Source organism: Squalius cephalus (assembly GCF_949319135.1).
Source record: "Squalius cephalus genome assembly, chromosome: 7".
In the NCBI taxonomy this organism is placed as follows: Eukaryota; Metazoa; Chordata; class Actinopteri; order Cypriniformes; family Leuciscidae; genus Squalius; species Squalius cephalus.
Genome location: NC_137128.1, coordinates 34,011,103 through 34,031,822, shown reverse-complemented (window position 1 = coordinate 34,031,822; position 20,720 = coordinate 34,011,103). Strand labels below are relative to the sequence as shown.

General features: G+C 36.7%; 1 protein-coding gene across 1 annotated transcript; it reads right to left on the bottom strand.

Annotated features, from left to right (window-relative positions):
• Positions 1-65: 65 nt before the first annotated feature.
• On the bottom strand, positions 66-17,141 carry fam163aa (family with sequence similarity 163 member Aa). The gene is made up of 4 exons (XM_079877525.1): positions 16,735-17,141; positions 4,272-4,371; positions 3,955-4,069; positions 66-1,785 (listed from the first exon to the last, which is right to left on the bottom strand). Exons 3-4 carry the CDS (start codon positions 4,045-4,047, stop codon positions 1,426-1,428), a joined length of 453 nt encoding a protein of 150 aa, XP_079733651.1. The 5' UTR covers positions 4,048-4,069; positions 4,272-4,371; positions 16,735-17,141; the 3' UTR covers positions 66-1,425.
• Positions 17,142-20,720: the final 3,579 nt, after the last annotated feature.

The window sequence follows — 20,720 nt, the reverse complement described above, 5'->3', positions numbered from 1 at the left end:
CAGAAGCATTGACAGTTAGTTCGAAGATACATATAGAGAGACTTGACAGGAAACTTTTCAATCATTGAAATATTTTGATCTTTATGTACATGTATTTTATAGATGTGAAATGGCTTTTATTACTCTGATCACAATTGACCAATTTTATAAAAGTCTACAGGCATTTATAAATGCTTAATTTATATTCAAAAGCATTCTGTGAAATATGTGCACAATAAGCTACTTTTTTTCTTCAGTATTTTAAACCATAGACTGATGTACTTCCAGATCCCCCCCCCCCCCCCCATTTTTGCCAAAAAAGTATTCACATGTAAAATAGAAGTGCCTTCTTGTGATTTGTAATGTGATCCAGTTACTAACAAAGAGTGTTTAGGACAGTAAATATCGACATCAGAATGCACAATTCATGGCTACTGAAACAAGTATGTGAGAAAATATAATTTACATACACACTTTTGCAAAGACAAGGAAACTATTGTTCAAGTATCATTTCGATAAGAACAATGAAATGTTTTTTATATATATATTTTCCAGTCATTTTCTCACAGTGACTTTGCCTTAAGAAGATTTTTGAAAATGTTGTGTATAAATCTGAAAATTATATGACATAGATATCAGAAACTGCACTGAAATTTTAATTTAAAAAGCTCTTAATTTAAAAAGTAGTGGATATGGACAAATAAATAAGTGAGAATGAACAACATATGACTCCAACTTCAATCTTATTTGATTTTTCAAAAACTGCCAACACACATTTCACTCTGTGCCACTGTGAATTTTAGTTGATGTGACATATATTTAAATATGAATTAACCAATATATTCATCATCAGTAATTCATTTTACATTTTCCCAACAGATCTTCATAGACAATTACATTTTGGTTAATTTCTCATCCTAAAATAAGTGTTTCAAATAAAAAGATTCAGCATATCAGGGGCTATTTAGATAAAGCTGAATGTCATGCTTTTTCCAACAAAAGTACTTTCTTTTACAAGCTATTAAAAACTTGTGTGGAATGTTTGCCTTTTATGTCACCATAAACAATGAAATACTTAAGATGAGCCTATAAAGCTTCCTTGGGATGCTCCATTTCTTTTTTCTAAATTGAAAATATGCTTATATATCTGACTTTTCCAGATAAATTAGATATCCTATTTGCATTTAACCTTTAACATTAAAAAGGCCAAAACCCCCACAAACACTTCACGTCATATAACACACAGCCCTCACAGCAGAGAGAGAAACAAAGAGAGGTAAAACAAAAGACAATGGAAGACTGAAGATAGCCTTAGACCTGCGTGGAAGAATAACATGGCATCCTGTAGGTCTTTTGACTCTTGGCGCAAGGAGATGGCACGGCCCCCAGATGCTCTGATTCACAGAGGCAGCTCTGTCCCTGGGTTCATCTCCGGGTCTGTGAGGGTCAGACGTCAGTGCTGATGGCTCGTGTATTGGTGTAAAAGTCTGGTGTACTGCGGTGGCTCAGCACGGGGCCGTACATGGCGGCCAGACCAAGGGCAGTGGCGCCATGGTTCTCGTAGTGAGCGGGCATGTAGGACAGGCGTTCGCCGCCATTACGCATCTCATCAGAGCCACGGAGGTAGTAGGGCGAGCAAGTGGGGCAGTAGCTGTGCTGCGGAGCGGGGTCGTAGGGCAGCGAGAGAGGTGTGACGGCCGCCCCGTCCACTCCTGGAGCGCTGCATGCGTTGCAGGCGAACTGTGGCTCAGGATCTCCGACCGAGCCCGCCTCCCCTTCTGACTCATTCCTCTTACAGCAGTAATACTGGGATGGAGGGACAGTTAGATATACAGGGGAAACAAGATCAGGAATTGGCGCTTCAACACAGATTTTCCTCAAATTGTTGAGTAACACGCTGAGTGTACTTGAGCACAAAACACAGAAAGATTCTGGAATGGATTTTAGTTATTTACATAATAGAGCTGTTCAGTCATGATGTCATTTAGGTCAACAAGTAAGGCTAAAACAACGTTCAGTACTTTCCTATGGGTTTTTGATTATGAATTCTATAAGGTCTGTGGTCAGCACTATATGAGACTTTAAATTACAGTCACATCTCAATAGTGAATTTTGCAAACATACTGTATGGGGCTGGTCCGAAATCGCATACTCTCTTGAGTGGGTACTTATTAATTACTTCACGACCGCTAAATAAAGTATGTTCTATATGGTATGAATCTGTGTAGTGTGAATGTAATTCGGATGTACTACATTCCCCATGTTGTCATTATCATGTGACCTACCCGTGGCCTCATGGGATAGTAAGTGTCCATAGAATGCACACTTCAGAATCTCGCAGGAAGTAGTAAGTCATCTGGGTAATTTTGCCTACTCTTATATGAGTACTGTGAATTCGGACATTCTTGTTTTGTCACGTATGCTACTGTTTTTCACCTACTACATAGTAGAGAAGTATGAGATTTTGGATGCAGCCATTATTTGCAAACGTTCCCACGACTTATTAAAGGTCCCGTATTATGCCCCTTTTCACAAGATGTAAAATAAGTCTCTGATGTCCCCAGAGTGTGTATGTGAAGTTTCAGCTCAAAATACCCAACAGATCATTTTTTACAGCATGTTTAAATTGTCATTTTTTGGGGCTCAGAAAAACGCGCTGTTTTAGTGTGTGCCCTTTAAATGCAAATAAGCTGCTGCTGCACGGCACAGGGGGCGGAGCTTCATGAGCTCGCGCACAGTCTCTCAGGACAATCTCATCTCACGGAATGATGATAATATCAGAAACTCTCAGTAACGGTGTTCATTTCGAGTCGGACAATAATGCCTACAGAGTCAGAGTGCTATATAGAGATTAAACAGGTATAGTTTAGTAGTTTAATTACAGTTATAACGTATTTGTCATCTGCTTGTATGTATCCACTATTAATAGCCTACAAGTCTGCTGTTTCGGACCAGGTCCGAATGATGATCAAACATATGCTGATGAGTTTAATAAAGTTTATTGTACATCACACAAAAGATGAAGCGTCAGATTTACTTCAGAAAATCACCGTAAGAGCTGAGTAAACACAGTAAGTTATAAAGTGCGCAAGTACATAAACGAATTTCGGTAGAGTTGAGGGAGCATTTTCTTTAAAAACAAAATAATTCCACCTCGTCTTCAGCGGCTGCCTCAGATTTCGGGAGTAAATAGAGAGAGCTATGTGGATTAATACATCCAGCCACACAACACCTACAACGCTTGGGAGACATTCTCGTCAGTGCAGCAGCTGTGAACTCGATCAGGGCGGGTCTATGTTTGAACGGCAGTGTCTGTCAACACTCGTGGGCGGGGCCTGTGCTTAGTGACGTCACTAAAACAGCATTCTGAAAACAGGTCGTTGGGAGACACTGCTGATGATTTATGGGGATTAATAAAAAAGGAGTGAGTGGATTTTTATCACTATTGGGTGGTTGTGTACACACACTGCCAACACACATTTATGTCCAAACAGCATGCAAAAGTGAATTTTGCATAATACGGGACCTGTAATTCATTTCCTCATTTTAGTTCAATTGTGGCTATTTTGAATTACTTCATTCCCTCGTTTTTAGTGGTCTCAAATTTAATTTCACTACAACTACTGAACGGAACTACAACTACTGAACGAATTAGCATATTGTGGAAACGAATTAGGACAATGTGGCCATGATTTACCTAAAATGCAGAAACGAATTAATAAGTCGTGGCAACCAATACTGAATTTCTAGCCACTATTTCTATTTTTTTTCACATGTCATTTGTGGGCCTCTGTACTTAGCCGTAGTTTTTGAGCGTTGCACTCGGGTATCTCGTTTCCCACTCATTACATTCCAAAAGAAGTTAAATAAAAAATTTAAAAAACACAAAAAAATCTCATGATGTATATGAAAGGTCCCTTATACCTTACAGCACCCTGCAGTGAAATTGAAATGAAATGTAAATGCAATGCTCACCTGGAGTCTACAGTAACAAAGCACTGCAATGATACACAGGAGTATCACTGTTGCGAGAATTCCTCCGGTTATGACAACAGTTCCAGCTGTCATCCGACCAGATCTCCATCAAACCCTGAGAGCAAGACAGAGAGAGTCAATTGTCTGACTGAAACTTCATTTCCATATGTAAAAACAGACTGAAACTGCGTTGTTAGTCTGTTCACAACACCAAAACAAAGTTGAACTTCTGAAACAATTTGAACTAAATAACATTCAAAGGACCCCTGATTTATGTGTTAAAGCCTGTGGATGGGATTAAACTCAGCAGCACTTACATTAGAAGAGAGCAGAGGGGACGACAGGCCACATAGAGTTTGTATTGCTGCTTCTCCTGACGCACTGCTCATTGGTTGCAGATGCTCACCAGTAGAGTTTCTGAATATCACAAAAGAAGTGGAACATGTGATATGTAAAAACAGATTTGTTAAAAACTTCTATTTCAGCAATTGGATAACAGCCACAATAACCATTCCATCCAAAAGGAGGCAGTATAATATAGGACATCACCACAGCACAGTATACTTATGTGGCATCAAAGATTCACAGAGGTACACAAATGATCTTTTTTGCTTGCAGATTATTTAAATAGTAATGTAATAACTAAGAGAAAATTAAAATATATATATTTAACAAAGAATAATGTGTTTAGAATTATGTTTATATCTACAAAAACACCGTAAGTGAAATATGCAGACACTTGTTCAACAGAACAAAGCAACAAACTAAGGTAAACTTAGAGGCGACATTACTACAGGGCACTTTGTAATATGGCACTGTTAAAATGTCGCCTTAAAGGGTTAGTTCACCTAAAATTTTTAACTATCTCATAATTTACTTACCATCAAGCTATTATACTGTAGGTGTATATAACTTTCTTCTTTAAGCCAAACACAGTTGGAGTTACATAAAAAAATATCTTGGCTCTTCCAAGCTTTATAATGGGAGTGAATGGTACCATAGGCCAAAAAAGCACATCCATCCATCATAAAAGTAATCCATATGGCTCCAGGGGGTTAATAAAGTCCTTCTGAAGTGAAGCAATACGTTTCTGTAAGAAAATATTCATATTTATAACTTTATAAATTGACGAGAGGAAAGAGCAAAACGAAACATCAGTTAGGAATTTTTAAAGAGAAATGTCGGAGGAGCTTGTGTTTGTTGCCCAGTCTTATTTGCTTGAACCGCGAGTTCTACTCCCACCTAAGCTTACGCTACTCCTACATCCTACGTCATGCATCGGGTCAGAGGTCACTCTTCGGCCGGAACTCGACTCGCCGGCCCTTACCGGAAGCCAGAGATTATAGTTTATAAAGCCATATGGATATTTTCGGAAAATATCCGATAAATAAAAACGGATTGCTTTGCTTTAATTAACCCCCTGGAGCCATTCCCTCCCATTATAAACAGGGTTCTAAATTAACTTTTTTGATCACCAGCCAATGTGGCTGGTAACTTTCTAAAGTTACCAGCCAATCAGAATATCCACTAGCCAATTTTTTTCCGGTGAAAATTATGAGTGCCACTGAATGCATTTGATTATTTTATTAGAATTGCTGGCATGAAAAACACAAAGTACAATACAACAAAATATACACAGAAAGTGCAAACATTTAATTTCAAGTTTGGGATCTAGCAGCTATCTATCTATCATTTGAATCGCATGTCTTCAGAGCTCTTCTTCTTCAATACGACCTGTCTTGGCAGTTTTAATCCTTCCGTTAGCCATTCACGACCCGTCAGCCATTTGGCATTAATGACCTACCGAGAACAGAGCGGAACCGAGCGGAACAGAGCCTCATGCATCACTGGCCAAACTGGCTGGTAAGTTTTTATTAACACCCGCCAAAATTAATTTTAACCCGTATTTGGCGGGTTGGCGGGTGTTAATTTAGAACCCTGATTATAAAGCTTGGAAGAGTCAGGATATTTTTTTATATAACTCAGATTGTGTTCAGCTGAAAGAAGAAAGTCTTATAAACCTAGGATGGCTTGAGGTTGAATAAATTACGGGATGATTAAAATTTTTGGGTGAACTAACCCTCAGAACCCAGACTCGATGGAAAGCAGTCTCTAGTTCAAAATCAGGGACGTTCTCAAACCTATCACACATACTCTTCCAGTCCATTTTTTTTTCTCAGAGTAAAAGCACTAAATTATATACAGGAATGGTGGAATGCTAATGCTGTTAAAAGCAATGTGCCATCTATTCTCCCTGGAATGTGTCCAAGCAGCGTGTTCCTGTCCCCCTGCGCTCCTTTGCCAGCGGTTAAACTGGAGGAAAGTACTGATCTGGGTTCTTGTGGTGGGCTGTTGGAGGTCAAACCCCTCCATCAGTGCAACAGTGACAGCAACGGGCCACTGATAGGACATGTTTGGACAATCACATAGCCTGATGGGCTAGACAAGGTCGCTGTAAGTACACAGAGAACGCTTTGAATAACAAGGATAGGTGGGGACTGGAGAGTGCTTGTGTTTATCCAAGTATTTTCATGTGCTAATTTGTGGTGATACTGAACTGTGAAATTTGACTTCAAAGTAATGCCATTTCTGCACACAATACCAAAATCCAAAATCTGTTCACTTGGTGACCATCTTGGCAATGCAGCTAATTTCTATTATCTACTTGAATAGGAAAAGGCTTAAAAAAAAATATTTATTTATTTATTTAATTTTTTAAATCTTGCAATTCTGACTTTTTTTTCTCAAATTTGCATGATATAAACTTGCCAATTGTGAGTTATAAAGTCAGAATTGCGAGATATAAACTCACAATTGAAAGGAAAAAAGTCTATCTCGCAATTCTGAGTTTATAATTTATTCCGAAAAGTCAGAATTGCGTGATATAAACTCGCAATTGCGTTTTTCTCAGAATTGTGTTATTAAGTCAGAATTGTGAGATATAAACTCACAATTGTAAGAAAAACGCAATTGCAAGTTTATGTCACGAAATTCTATAAACTCGCAATTGTAAGAAAATGTCAGAATTGTGAGCTGTTTTTTTATAACTCATAATTACGAGTTTATTTCTCTGAATTCTTGAAAAGGGGATATAACTCATAATTGCAAGAAAAAAAGTCAGAATTCTGACATTAGGTTTTATATCTCGCAATTGTGAGATAAAAAGTCGCAATTATCTATTAATGTTTTTTTTATTCTGTGGGGGAAACAAGCTTCCATAAGTAGGAGCTACTCACCAAAAAATTAAAATAAATATAAATAAATAAATAAATAGATCTCAAATACTCATTTGAGAGCAGTGTTGGGGAAAGTTATTTTGAAAAGTAATGCATTACAATATTATGTTACTCCCTTAAAAAGTAACTAATTGCGTTACTTATTTACTTTTTTAGAAAAGTAATGCGTTACATTACTTTTGCGTTACTTTTTTTCCACCTGGGCTGGGCTTGTTTTTGTTTTGTTTTTATACAAAAAAAGTTATATTTTTGCCCAAATATAAAGACCCTTTCACCCCAAAAGTGACATAATAAGCCTCAGGCTGAAGGAAATGCAAATTCACGCATGTACAGTAAAAATCTATAGTAATTTTTGCTTATGGTTTAACTGAATCATTGAAGGTCTGGAGATTAAATGCATAAAACTGTATGCTTAATTTAATATAATTAGTTATTGGAGGTTTGCATAGTATTATGATTCTGCATTTCACTGATTTTATTCATTTTGAGGATTGAATCTTTTTATGTGCAAGTGAGATGAGTAAATGCACTCTCACATTTAGTCAAGATAGAACTACAATAACCACCATGTTTACACACAACGCCTCTGCACTTCGATTTCGATTCAACATGGGGACAAGTAACTTAGTAAAGTAAAGAAAGTAAAGAAAACAAAGTAACTTCCGTTACTTATTTGAAAAAGTAACTAAATTTGAAAAGTAATGCGTTATTTTACTAGTTACTTGAAAAAGTAATCTCATAACGTAACTCAAGTTACTTGTAATGAGTTACCCCAACACTGTTTGAGAGTTAATTACTTAGTTTTACTTATCTTAAACTATTTAAAGTGGTCTTAGCTGGTCAAGCTGGGAGACCAGCTGAACACCAGCTCGGCCAGCCTGGAAGACCAGCTTAAACTAGCTACTTCCAGCTTAAACCAGCCTTTTTTTTTTCTTCAGCAGGGCACCATGTCGTAATTACTGTAATATCGAGATGACAACATGTGACATTCTACTGAAAGAATACTCATTCTACTGGGAATTATGTGTTTCTATGGCAACACTATCAACGGCTAAATGAATCTGCTGCAGTCAGGTCAACACTTTTTACTGGTTGAAATCTCGTAATATACATTTCTGAAATACATAACTTTGACAGTTACCTCTGATAACAGATCACTCTAAATTGTAATGTGGATTCATGCATTTTCTGTAAAGCTGCTTTGAAACGATGTGTATTGTGAAAAGCGCTATACAAATAAATGTGAATTGAATTGAATTAATTACAATAATTACAACATGGAGTGTGTTTTTCCCCATTTTACTGCCCGTTTTCAACGCAAAAATGTGTTCTTTGTGAATAGCCCCGAGTAGTAGTAGCTCAAGAATGTTTCGTTCATTTTGTGACGACACATGAGTTGTCTGAGACAGTGATTCGCTATTTTTGACATGGCTACTTTCGTTAATTTGTCATGTGACAGCCACATAGACTCAGTATCTGTAATCGGGATGTGATAAGTTCACCTCCCGAGTACTGCATGTTTCGTTCACTAGTCCAGTAGAACTGCATAAGCAACGTTTGCGTAAGTGGACACATTCGAGGGGATTTAGCTATTGAAAATGTAACATTTACATTAAATCTGTAAATTAATTCTAGTTTACAGCTCAAATACACAAAATTACGTCAATAAGGGTTATTACATTTTGATAAACGGGATTCAAAGATCCAAGGTTCCTCAAACTCGGTCCTGGAGGGCCACTGTCCTGCACAGTTTAGCTCCAACCCTGATCAAACACACCTAGCTGTGAGTTTCTAGTGATCCTGAAGACATTGATTAGCTTGCTCAGGTGTGTTTGATCAGTGTTGGAGCTAAACTCTGCAGGATAGCGGCCCTCCAGGACCGAGTTTGAGGAACCCTGAGTTAAATGAACTGAACTTACCATCACAATTAAGAATAGTATGCTTTTTTGAATTCAGCCACTGTGATGATTTTACCAATTAGGTGATCAGGTGATCTTTGGGATTTCCTTTCATACCACCGACGTACAAAGCAATCCTATTCATTTTCCAATGTATGGCCTGCCTCGTTCTTCTTACACCCAATATGTCTCTGACCATACATACTGCATAACCAAATTACAGATAAAACCACACTGCAGTGTACACTGAAGCCAAAAAAGCAGAACCATAAAATTGAGCAGTGCTTTAAATTGGTCCTCAAGAGTCCCTGGAGAGATATTTTTTGTAAATAGAGAGTCAATTATTCATAGCGAAAAGTAAAAGACACCACTAAGCGCAATGAACATTGTACTCCTACCATACCTTTTGTTTGGTGGTTTATATTTTGGTGTTCTTGAGGTTAATGAAAACTCAATAAAAAACAGACATGTCAATGCTGATGATGGCTTCCCCCATCCCACAAACATGTTCATTAACAAGGCGCACAAGGTGTACATTGCAATTTTTTTTTTGTGTTTGTATGTTTCAATGTGTCTATTCATGAAACACGTATTCATGCATAATAATATGAGATGATCCCATGTACATGTAGATGTATGTGTATTATGGCATGTGAGGAGAAGCAGACGGAGATGTGGTGCAAGAGGAAGTGTGACCCGGTGCAGACCTTGTCAGCATGCTCGTTTATCACCTGGCTCACTCTATTACACCAATGAGTCTGCAGATCAATAAACAGATGCTCGTATATCTCCGTTGCCATGGTACCCAAGGCTGCTGACCCACTTCTCCCCAAATACCCCAGCACCCCTCTCCTTCGCCCATTCTCTTTTTGCTTTCCTTTTATTGTTTTTTCCCCTCCATTTACCAGTATATTCAGTGCGTCACCAGTATATGTCAGCCATCTTCACAATGTGAAGGCAGCACAGGAACCACATCTGAAACGGATTGGATCGATTCCTTTCCAAGAGCTCTTCCGGTCCGATTTATAGGTGAAAAATCGTGTCTATTGGAGACGTCCAATAGATTACTTAGGCGCGCCGAAAGAACACCACAGACACAGTACAATCAACATGGGAAAATCTCACAGTAAAACAAGCAGCTGTGAAAAAAAAAATGATACACCGGTGTTTTTTGCCAGATGAGAAGTTTTATCTATGTATCATATTTTACTCTTTTAATTCATTTTATAACTGTATTATCTTTATATCTCTTTTTATTCCTTTTTTCCTTGCTTTTATTTAGAAAAATCACAGAAATAACGGTTTGCTCCTATTCATGGATTTGTCAAATGGGTGGGGTCCCTGAGTGATTATTTTAATTCCTTTCTGTGTAAAGCATTTGAATTGTGTCAAGCTTTGAATTACTTTGAAGCTTTGAATTACCATAGTGTATGACATGTGTTATATAAATTAACTTGCCTTGCCTTGAAACAGTATATATATACATACATACATATAAATGGTCTTAAGAGCCTTTGACCAGCTATATTTTTAAATATATGAATAGACAGACTCCATTTCTGTTCATCAAATGTCTGTGAAATTTGTTCAGTTTATGTCTCAGTTGTTGAAATGTTTTATGTTCATACAAATATTTACACGTCAAGAAATTTGATAGAAAAAAAACTGTTTCTTTTTTTGCTGAGTTTATATTTTATACACAGACACCTTTTGACCTTGAGAACCTTATAGAGTTTTCTTCACCTGCTCACTTCATCTCACCTTCTAGAGTTTCTTGGCAACTTTCTATTTTTCTCTCCTCACCTCAAAAAATGTGACTCCTCTCATTTCTTTAGCTTCCCCTCTGCTTCTTTTTTAAAGAACCACATGATGCCACTTCCCCTCAGTGCTCTGGTAGTGTGTGCTGTCTGTCCTTCCTGTCTTTGCTCCAGAACAGTTATGGACTTTTTATCTGGCAGCTCTATCTGACCTCTTATCTATCTGACTGCACCAGGCCCAATATAGCTGTGGGGGTTCCACATGTTTATGACACAAATATGTCTGCAATGTTAAAAGCAAAATCAAATCATATTAAACATGACAGGAAAACAACACTGAACTTCATTTAGTACAGTGTAAAGAAGTTGCATTAATGTCTCCAAATAAGAGGCTGTCATATAACTAGATGTAAGGAAAAGAACATTTTAATGAATACTCACTCGAAAGCTGCTGTTTTTACAGTTTTTTTTTTACTATGTTTGCTGTTTTTTACTGTTTTAAGAAAAGCAAATGATAAGCACATAACCTAGTTTGAATAAACACTATAAACACAAATAAGATTTATATTTAATAAGAATTTTATTAAGATTAGCAAAGCTAATAGTAGAATGCAAACCCTGCTATAAAGACCAACGCTGCATCCTCACCTCATACTGTACTACATTTGGTTTGAAACTTGCTTTGCGACTGTTAAAAGTATGTTCTATATAGTATGAATGAAATTCCGAAGTACTCATCCAGCATGTTGTCACTGTCAGTGGCATCAGTTGCGTCGCTTCACTGTCATTCATAAATCCTCTCCTGTGGCCTCATGGGATAGTAAAGTGTCCATTAGATGCACACTTCAGAATCACGGCGGAAGTAGTAAGTCATCTGGGTACTTTTTTGCCTACTACTGTTTTATGAATACTATGAATTCGGACATACTGCTCAACTCACACACTGTTTTTTTGCCTGTAGTATGGAAGTAGCCATTCAGATGCAGTATAAATTTCCATGCTAGTCCAGGCTGCTTTATATAGTGCGATTAGTTCTAGTCTTGTTGGAAGCCTGGAGGGGCACCAACATCCAAAACAACAGTATTCTAATGAGCAACTACTGTGGTCTTTTCAGCAGCAGTGTTGTTTTCTCAGTGTAAATAACCTCATATATCACTATTTAAAGTGGCAGCAAAACAGTTCATGTCACTGAGCAAGCTAAACAGGACAAAATAAGTGTCCTATATGGTTAAAAAAATGCTAAATCTAAATGGCTAGCCCTGAACGAATTCCTGTTTGGCAAGTTTGACACTGTGTGACTATCAAACAGCTAATTTCCCTCAACATTTTCATTTTCCTTCTTTTGATTTCACCAGCTTTGCAACAAATCACAGCAGCAGGGCGCTAATAGAAAATAACTTGCAAAGAGCTGAGACTGCATTGTATGGACAGCCCAAAGGGCCATTATTGGAACTGTCCAAGCTTTCATTTACTCTAATTGCGGTTCTAACCTTGATAATATACACTTTAACCACTGGGTCTAATAAGAGAAGAAACGAGAGACGGAAATCAAATCCCATTCAGCGTAAATTTTCTCATAATCCTTTTTCATTGTAGAGAATTATCTTACAGTGGGCTGGTTTCTTAAAGGATTTAGAGAGATCATGCTCAGCTTCTCTTTGGGAGCTGAAAGTAAAACTGAATTTAATCTTATCACAGGTCATTGTAGAGTTTTTCTTTATTTATTTTTTTGGATTGTATTCCTTGTCAGATCAGACTCAGAAATAGATTAATAATAATAATTCTTATACATCAATGTGGTAACTGATTCTATCTGTCAAATAAATGAGCATTTTGTCATCATTTACTCACCCTGTCATCTCAGACCTGTATGAAATTAATCTAAAGAAGAAAATAAATCTATATTATTGGAGCCCATTGACTTTCATTGTATGGATGAAAAAAATCTATAAGACATTTTTCAAAATATCTTCTGTTCCACAGAAGAAAGTCATACAGGTTTGGAACGACATGAAGATGACTAAATGACAGAATTTAGGGTGAACTATGCCTTTAACACAAGTCATTTTGGATAAGTGTCAGTTAAGAATATCAAGTAGCTGACAGCTGTAAGAAGCACTAAACACGCATATATTAAATACTCCCTGATGTATAGAACCACTCAGTTGAACTCAATGGGCTCTGACACAGTCAATGAGAGATATTTAAGCAACTATTTAAAGGAATCGAATCACTGACTCTTGAGTTTTATAAGATCAGACTCAGAGCCCATGTCTCTGGTGACAATGAGAGTTTTGGAGATTCGCTGAGATTAGAGTTTGGAGAGAAACCGATTATAAGAGAGAGAGAGCTAAGCTCCTTGTTCTCACCTTCATTTTACTTATTCCACCATCATAAACTCTGAAGATCCTGGTCATTCAACTTTAATGTCTTTTGGATTGATTGAAATAGAGCTATGCTTCAAGTTCTTGTTCAGTTTTCCACATCTATCATCCAAAAAACCCACAACATTTTAGAGTTTTTTATAATACAAATAAAACCTCCAAATCTGTAACGTCTGATGCAGCTTTAGTTTTAGCTTCTCTCTCTGTATGCCAGCGGGTCTCTGCTGCCTGATTTATGGACGGCCAGAATGCACATCCCGCCCCAAGGACAAATCAAGAGACAGCTTCAGATGTCAGGCTATAAAGCAGCTGCTGACTGGGTTCTTATTCAGCAATTGCCGCTACCCCACTTAATTCACTGGCGTTTATTTAAAGCACAAAGAGAGACTATCAAAAATTGAGTGGGGATTCTTTACAGAAATTTTGATGGACATGGCGCTCATGGTTAAAGGTGACATATACAAATGTTTTACTGTGTCAATCAGTGTGATATTGATCATCTCAATGTGCTTTGAAAAAAAAAAAAACTTAAGGTGTATATATATATATATATATATCTATATATATATATATATATATATATATACTGTATTTTTTTTTTTTTTATGTGAATGTAAGTGTGTGTATATATGAAAAAATCAATATATGATTTTTTATACACACAAATTTATTTTTATTCCGCTTTTTTGATAATTTCAACAACAACAAAAAATGTTTTAAATGTTTTAAAGCTCATAAAAAATTTGAGATGTTCATGTCCACATGATACATTATAGCAAAACATAGTTTTAAGAAGTAGTTATATTGATTTAGCAGTATTGTGGCAACAAAATTGTATTATATTGGCAAAAATATAAAACAAAATAGTTTTATATTAGTTTGAATTTTACCTATATCAACATGTCACTAATGTCACTCAAAGTATGAATGCACATATATTTGCTTAAATAGACAAGCTTGATTGCTTGTATCATTGCAAAATGTAAACTATATTATCACCCAACTCTGCTAAATGCAGAATGAATATAAGATATTATAAACATTACCATCATGATTTTCTATTAAAAAAAAGCAGCTTTTTTGCGTATTGTGAAAAGCGCTTCACAAATACATTTGACTTGCCTTGGCATGTATGAGCAGACAACCATGTCAGGACAAGAAATCAAAAAAAAAAAAAAAAATCATGTAAAATAATAAATACAACAAACACAGTCATAAATATAAATGAATTTTCCCACATTTCAGACAGGATCACTGACAAAAGCTCCAAATCAACCTGCGGCAAAAGCTGCGATCCTAATGGGCTCATTCAGGCGAAAAATTAACTTTTTAAATCATTGCTTACACAGCGTGAGTCAATAAAGTGAAAATGGCAACGCAGTCAAGTGTGCACATGTCCAACTCAGCAATAAGTATTAAACTTCTCTCTTTGGATAGCTCAAGCAATACCGAGCTGATGACTCAGATGCCGTGTGCTCTGTTCACTCATAAACACATTGTAATTTGTTTTTGATGTGTGTTACATTAGTCAGCAACAGAAACCACCGCAGTCACAATGCTGAGAGGCTTCTCTTGACAGCTTGTCGGCCTGATCTATGATGTCACTTATAACAACGCTGTGGGGAGATAGTAAGGTGAACGTCCTTCTTCATTATTAAAATGAATCTCTCCTCCGCAGCCATGCAGGAGCTCTGATCATTTTTGAATGAATCCCTTCTCCTGACTCCTAAATAATGGCATGAATATTTCGGTGTGGAAGCCTCTAACTTTGCACTTGAAATCATGGCAAGCCTGCAATTTTAAAGTCGGCCCTTTTCAATTATTCAAGTATCATTCCAGTAACAATATTTTTCCATCACCAGGCCATTTAGCCAGGTAGCGAAGGAAGGATTTTTCACCCCATTCTCTTCAAAAAGCACTCATCTCTGCTGTGTATGAAGAGAATATATTTATGTCTAAATCTGGGACAGTTGCATGGATTTCAAAAATGAACAGAGAAAAGAGGAATATCGTCACTCGCTTTTCTTTGTCGGAGAGTAAAATGCAATCATGTCCATTTAGGTACGATTATTATTACTTTTAATGTCAAAGTTGTTCCTAACTAATTGCATGGATGTAGTCAAATGATGAAAGTTTAAGAATCTGCCATCTTAATTGGCAGCTAATCCTAATATCGGGGTACAATAATGTCCCCCTCAATGTCTATGGTAGTTTACGGTCCTGCAAGCAGTTAATAATGTCACTACATAATCAAACAATCTTCCACCAATTTCTCTTTTTATCATAGTATAGTAGTATTACATCATGTTGTCATCGCTCTTTGGCTTTTAAACCCATTGCTCGCAACAGACAAGAATTGTTCCCAGAAAAGCCCTTGATGGGCTCTTCCTTGTCAAGTCGAATCACAGTGAGACTGTGTTTGACTCAGGCAAACAGGCTCCCTCAACCAGTACATCTGCCAAGAGCACACTGCTGGAGAGCTTGCCATGTAAATCCAGCAAAACAAACAGTTGAAAAGCAGCTCCAAACACGCCAGGCTCCCTTGGCAGATAGAGCATCACTGGCCTAGAAATCATGTCTCCACTAAAACAGCATCTGTGTATGTGTCCTGTCTGCTAGAAACAGACAACATATGCTTCCCCCCTCTGGAAAACATTACTTCTTGGCCAAAAGCTATAGCTTTGCATGAGACATCTGACTACTATTATGCTCAGATGTCACAAAAATGAAATCTACACTATGACAAACTATCAATCCAATCTATCTATCTATCTATCTATCTATCTATCTATCTATCTATCTATCTATCCTAATTTAACCACTGTATATACAGTATAAAACAAACAAAATAAATAAATAAATAAATAAATAACTCTAAATCTGGCACAATGTAATCACTTTATACAAAATATATAAAATGTCTTTTCAATTATAGATACTTTACACAGCGATCTTCATTCTTCAATGAATATATAGAATATATATAGAATTCTACGTATTGTCAAAAAAGTGGTTCAACATTAATGTGTTTTTCTTTTTTTGGGGAGGATGGTAACCATGTTATATTTTGCCAGAATCACCAGATTTTAGGGTTCTCTCACCTTCATAATTCCAGTTTAACCCTGCACAAGGCATACAACAACATGAACAAGTGGACAACAATTATGTGTATTGTGTCCAAATGTTCTGGATAGTCATCCCACTTTCACTGTTGAATGCTTGCTTATGTGTGTTAAAAAGAAATATATATATATATATATATATATATATATATATATATATATATATATATATATATATATATATTTTATATATATATATGTGTGTGTGTGTGTGTGTGTGTGTGTGTTTAAATTCATGCAAACAAAGAGCATGCACCAAAATTCATAACCGGACACATTTACAAATTGAATTGCCACTTCAACCCGTACATTAGACTGCATAATGAAAATCAAACCATTTCTGCACAAGTGCATGTCAGCTCATAGAAGGACATTTCAGTTACCTTAAACCTGTTTCTCCTCCAGGGTGCAGGGTATTATTCCAAATGACTGCTGTCTGTCAGTAGTGAACACTACTGTAACTGTTCATCTGGGAAAGGATCGTCTGAGGCTTTGCTTCGTTTGCAGAATTGCAGCGTCCACTGACTGAACAGCTAGCTTTTATTATCTATCTCAACGGATGGCTGTCACATCATCATTTGTTGCGCCTGTAATTCCGTATATTCCGTGCGAAATCCCGCGTGTATGCGGTGAGAGACAATATAACACATCCGAGCTCGCAAATGAATGAGTAGTATTACCCAGATTCGGTGTAGTGTGCAGGCTGTGAAGTGCGCTTTCGGTCCCTCAGGAGGAAGCAACAGCCTGTGAGATGATGATGATGCTGTTGTGCACGCGCGGCGCGGAAAGGGTCAGGAAACGAACCCACACCTTTACAGACGTTAAACGAGATGAAAGCATCAGCCAATGAGCGTGCGTCAAGTTTCACATGGCCACTGGCCAGAGGATATATGACAAAGAAAAAAAAGTGACAGCATTCACATGCAACTTTACTTGGCTTTATGATGGTGAGTTTATAATGGTCAAGTAAATAGGGAACATGATATTTTATTTTTTTAAAGTTAATATGACTACATAGCGAAAAGGTTCAAGTTAATATGACTACATAAAGAAAATGTTAAATAGACTGCAAAGCATTTGGTTGGTTATAAGGTTATATATAGCCCTGAATGAATGAATGAATGAATGAATCCTATCTATCTATCTATCTATCTATCTATCTATCTATCTATCTATCTATCTATCTATCTATCTATCTATCTATCTATCTATCTATCTATCTATCTATCTATCTATCTATCTATCTATCTATCCCAAAATAACCACTAGGCCTATATATATATATATATATATATATATATATATATATATATATATATATATATATATATATATATATATATATAATTCTATATACATTTTATATATAATAAGACAGTTACTGTAGACTTCAACAGACTTTAACTTTAACTTTTTTTTTCTTTTTTCATGTATCAGTGCTGTTGCAAGGAACTAGGCAGATGAACCACTTGTTTGAAACACAATGCTGGTCTACTAACCTATTAATTGCACATTTCATATTGCACAAGACTGGACCAAATAAACACATCAGTAAATTAATATTCAACTAATTATGAGAATAATCAAACCCCACTCACAATTTGTTTAGTTTAGTTTTGTTTTTTGAGGGAACTTTACCTTTAAGTATCATGACTTGTCAATCTGTTTTTGGCAAGCAAATGAATGAAAATACCTTCGGTTTACAAACATGTTCCAGTATGTGGGAAGATTAATGACGTTTGCAGACTTAAACGAAGACACAATCACCCGCATACAGTATGCACAAAAACTCAATCAAGCTCTACCTATAGTATATGCATGCACACACATTTATATGTGCTCACACACACAGCAAGGTGCCACTGACAGATTTGATTATGACAGCTGGCAGGGATTTGTTGCATAAATTAGAATAGTACCAGCAGAAGGGATCTGTGACAAAGCTGAATGAGCCTACTGAACTCATCTGTGTCAATGCATTTAAAGCAGGAAATGTGCTTTAGTGCAAGCTACCATACTTGTCATTTGACATCTTTTTAATTAAATATTACACACGACATGGGAATGCCATTCCCTCCTCTCTCACTGCTACACTGTCTTTAGATGTGAAGGAATGATTACATAAAAATGTCACCTCAATGAGCATGTGCTATTTTTTTTTTGCTGCAATGCCATTTTCCAGCCACACTGATCTTTTATCAAGTATTTTTTTTATATTAGTGATAATGTTCAGTTTTTTTTTTTAAATCCATACATTTCCACAAAATAAAACAAGTTATAATTACAACTACGAATTTATCTGTTATTAAATGAATTAAATTAGGGCTGTCTGAATCTAGCATTAGATGTCATTATCTCACCATCGAAAGGCCAAACCTAATTAACCTGCCTTACAGAATCCCTTGTTTCATTCCCTTGCTTTGATGCCTGGGAGGCACATAATTCATGTCCTTCTTATATTTTCATGATCCGTAAGAGCAGTGAGGCTTGCAGCTCCATGCGTACAACTGAGAGAACTCCCTGTAGAACAGGAGGCTGACTTTTCCCATACACCTGCCTTATTTATTCATATTATCCAGTCGTTTTCTTTCTCAACTACACCTCCTCCCACTTAAGCAGTTTGTCAATTAATACACTCCGCAGGAGTGAGATGAAGCGACAGCGTAGTGACGAATCATCTAACTACAAAAGGCAGGCAGTCTAATCCAAGACAGTCTAAATATTTAGAATGTGATCCCTCTTAAACTGTGCCTGTTTCAGCAGATTGATGAAATTCTAGCCAGTGTAGCGCACCTCTAAAGAGTGCTTTAGGACAGCAGTATCAGAACAACGAGAGACGGGGTGGTCAGAGAAGAAGAGCTATTCTGGAGCACAAAGAGATCAACTCTCTTGCTGTGCTGCTATGTGCCACCTGCCTGGACAAGGAGACGCAATGCCAACTCCATGTGATGCCTGGTAAGAGTTGGCACCGTGACAATTCAGCTGAGTCTAAGGTCACATTTAGAGAGCTGAAGGCAAACTTTTAAATATGGCACACCACCTATAAATCACATCCATATATGACCCCTACAACAGCTCACATTATTTCAATATCCTGTTATCCACCTTATTTTTCAAGTATAAGAGTGGGCGCTGCCATTTGTAAATTCCGGTGTCACCTGCTTCCAGTCATTTTCAGCTGCCTACAAATCAGCTAGTAATATTGCAAACTGGTGTTTCTTACTATACTATTTTAATGTATTGTAATAGGTTTACACTGTAAAAAAAAATTACATCCCCAAGTCAAAGATTTCTAGTGACTGATCACATCTACATTTTTCAATTAGTCTGACGTATTATTTCTCATTGAGCCAATGTTAACAGACTGTTGCAACAAGAATTGCACTTGGGCCAATTTAAAAATTTAGATGTGACCAGTCACTAGAAAATTTTGACTTGGAGAGGTTAGAATTTTTTTTACAGTGTACCAATTACTGCACTTTTACAATTTCTTCTCATTATTTCCTTATATCGGTTAATGTCTCGCATATTCGCTTTGAAAAATAAAGTGAATACTAAATGGAACATTTTCAACATAGTAAACATGAAACAATATTTGCAAAACATTTTACTTCTGCTTCTGAAATCAGACAAAACAGGACTTAATTAGCAGAAGTTTAGGCCGACTCCTTAATTTATATATAAAAAAAAAAAAACTGTCGAAAATGTGTATCTTTAACGACACACTGTTATGTGATGTAACTGATTTAATTTCAACTTTCTTCATTTCAGTTGGGACGTCATTAAAAATCATGATGATAATCAGATGATATTTCAGAACAAGTTGATGCAGGACAAAACCGTGGGAAATATTATATTACGATTGGCGGAGTGGGAGTAAGGGCAAGGTCACAGTACAGGAGGACTATGAGACTACATGAATCGCCATGGTGCTCACACTACACAAGTTTTCTTGTCATCTTCTTGTCTTAGCGCTCAAACTACACAACACAAGAGATATGCAGAACCACACGTCACAGCAACAATCTCAAATGAATTCGTGAAATATTAGAGAGCCTCTCATCATGCTTGCTGCACTGTCCAAGTCATATGTGCAGAAAAAAACAGACCAAAAAAAGAAGAAAATTGGGCAGAAATACACAGTGATTTTTTTAAGAAAAATATCCATATTTAAAATGAGAGAGTCGAGTTAAAGCGGAAAGGGTGACCTCTGCCCTTACAAAAACACACTGCTTAATTTCAGAAGCCCTTTATTAACCCCCTGGAGCCATATGGATTACTTTTATGATGTATGTGCTTTTTTGGGGCTTTAAATCTATGGTAGAATTCACTCCCATTATAAAGCTTGGAAGAAACAGGATATTTTTTA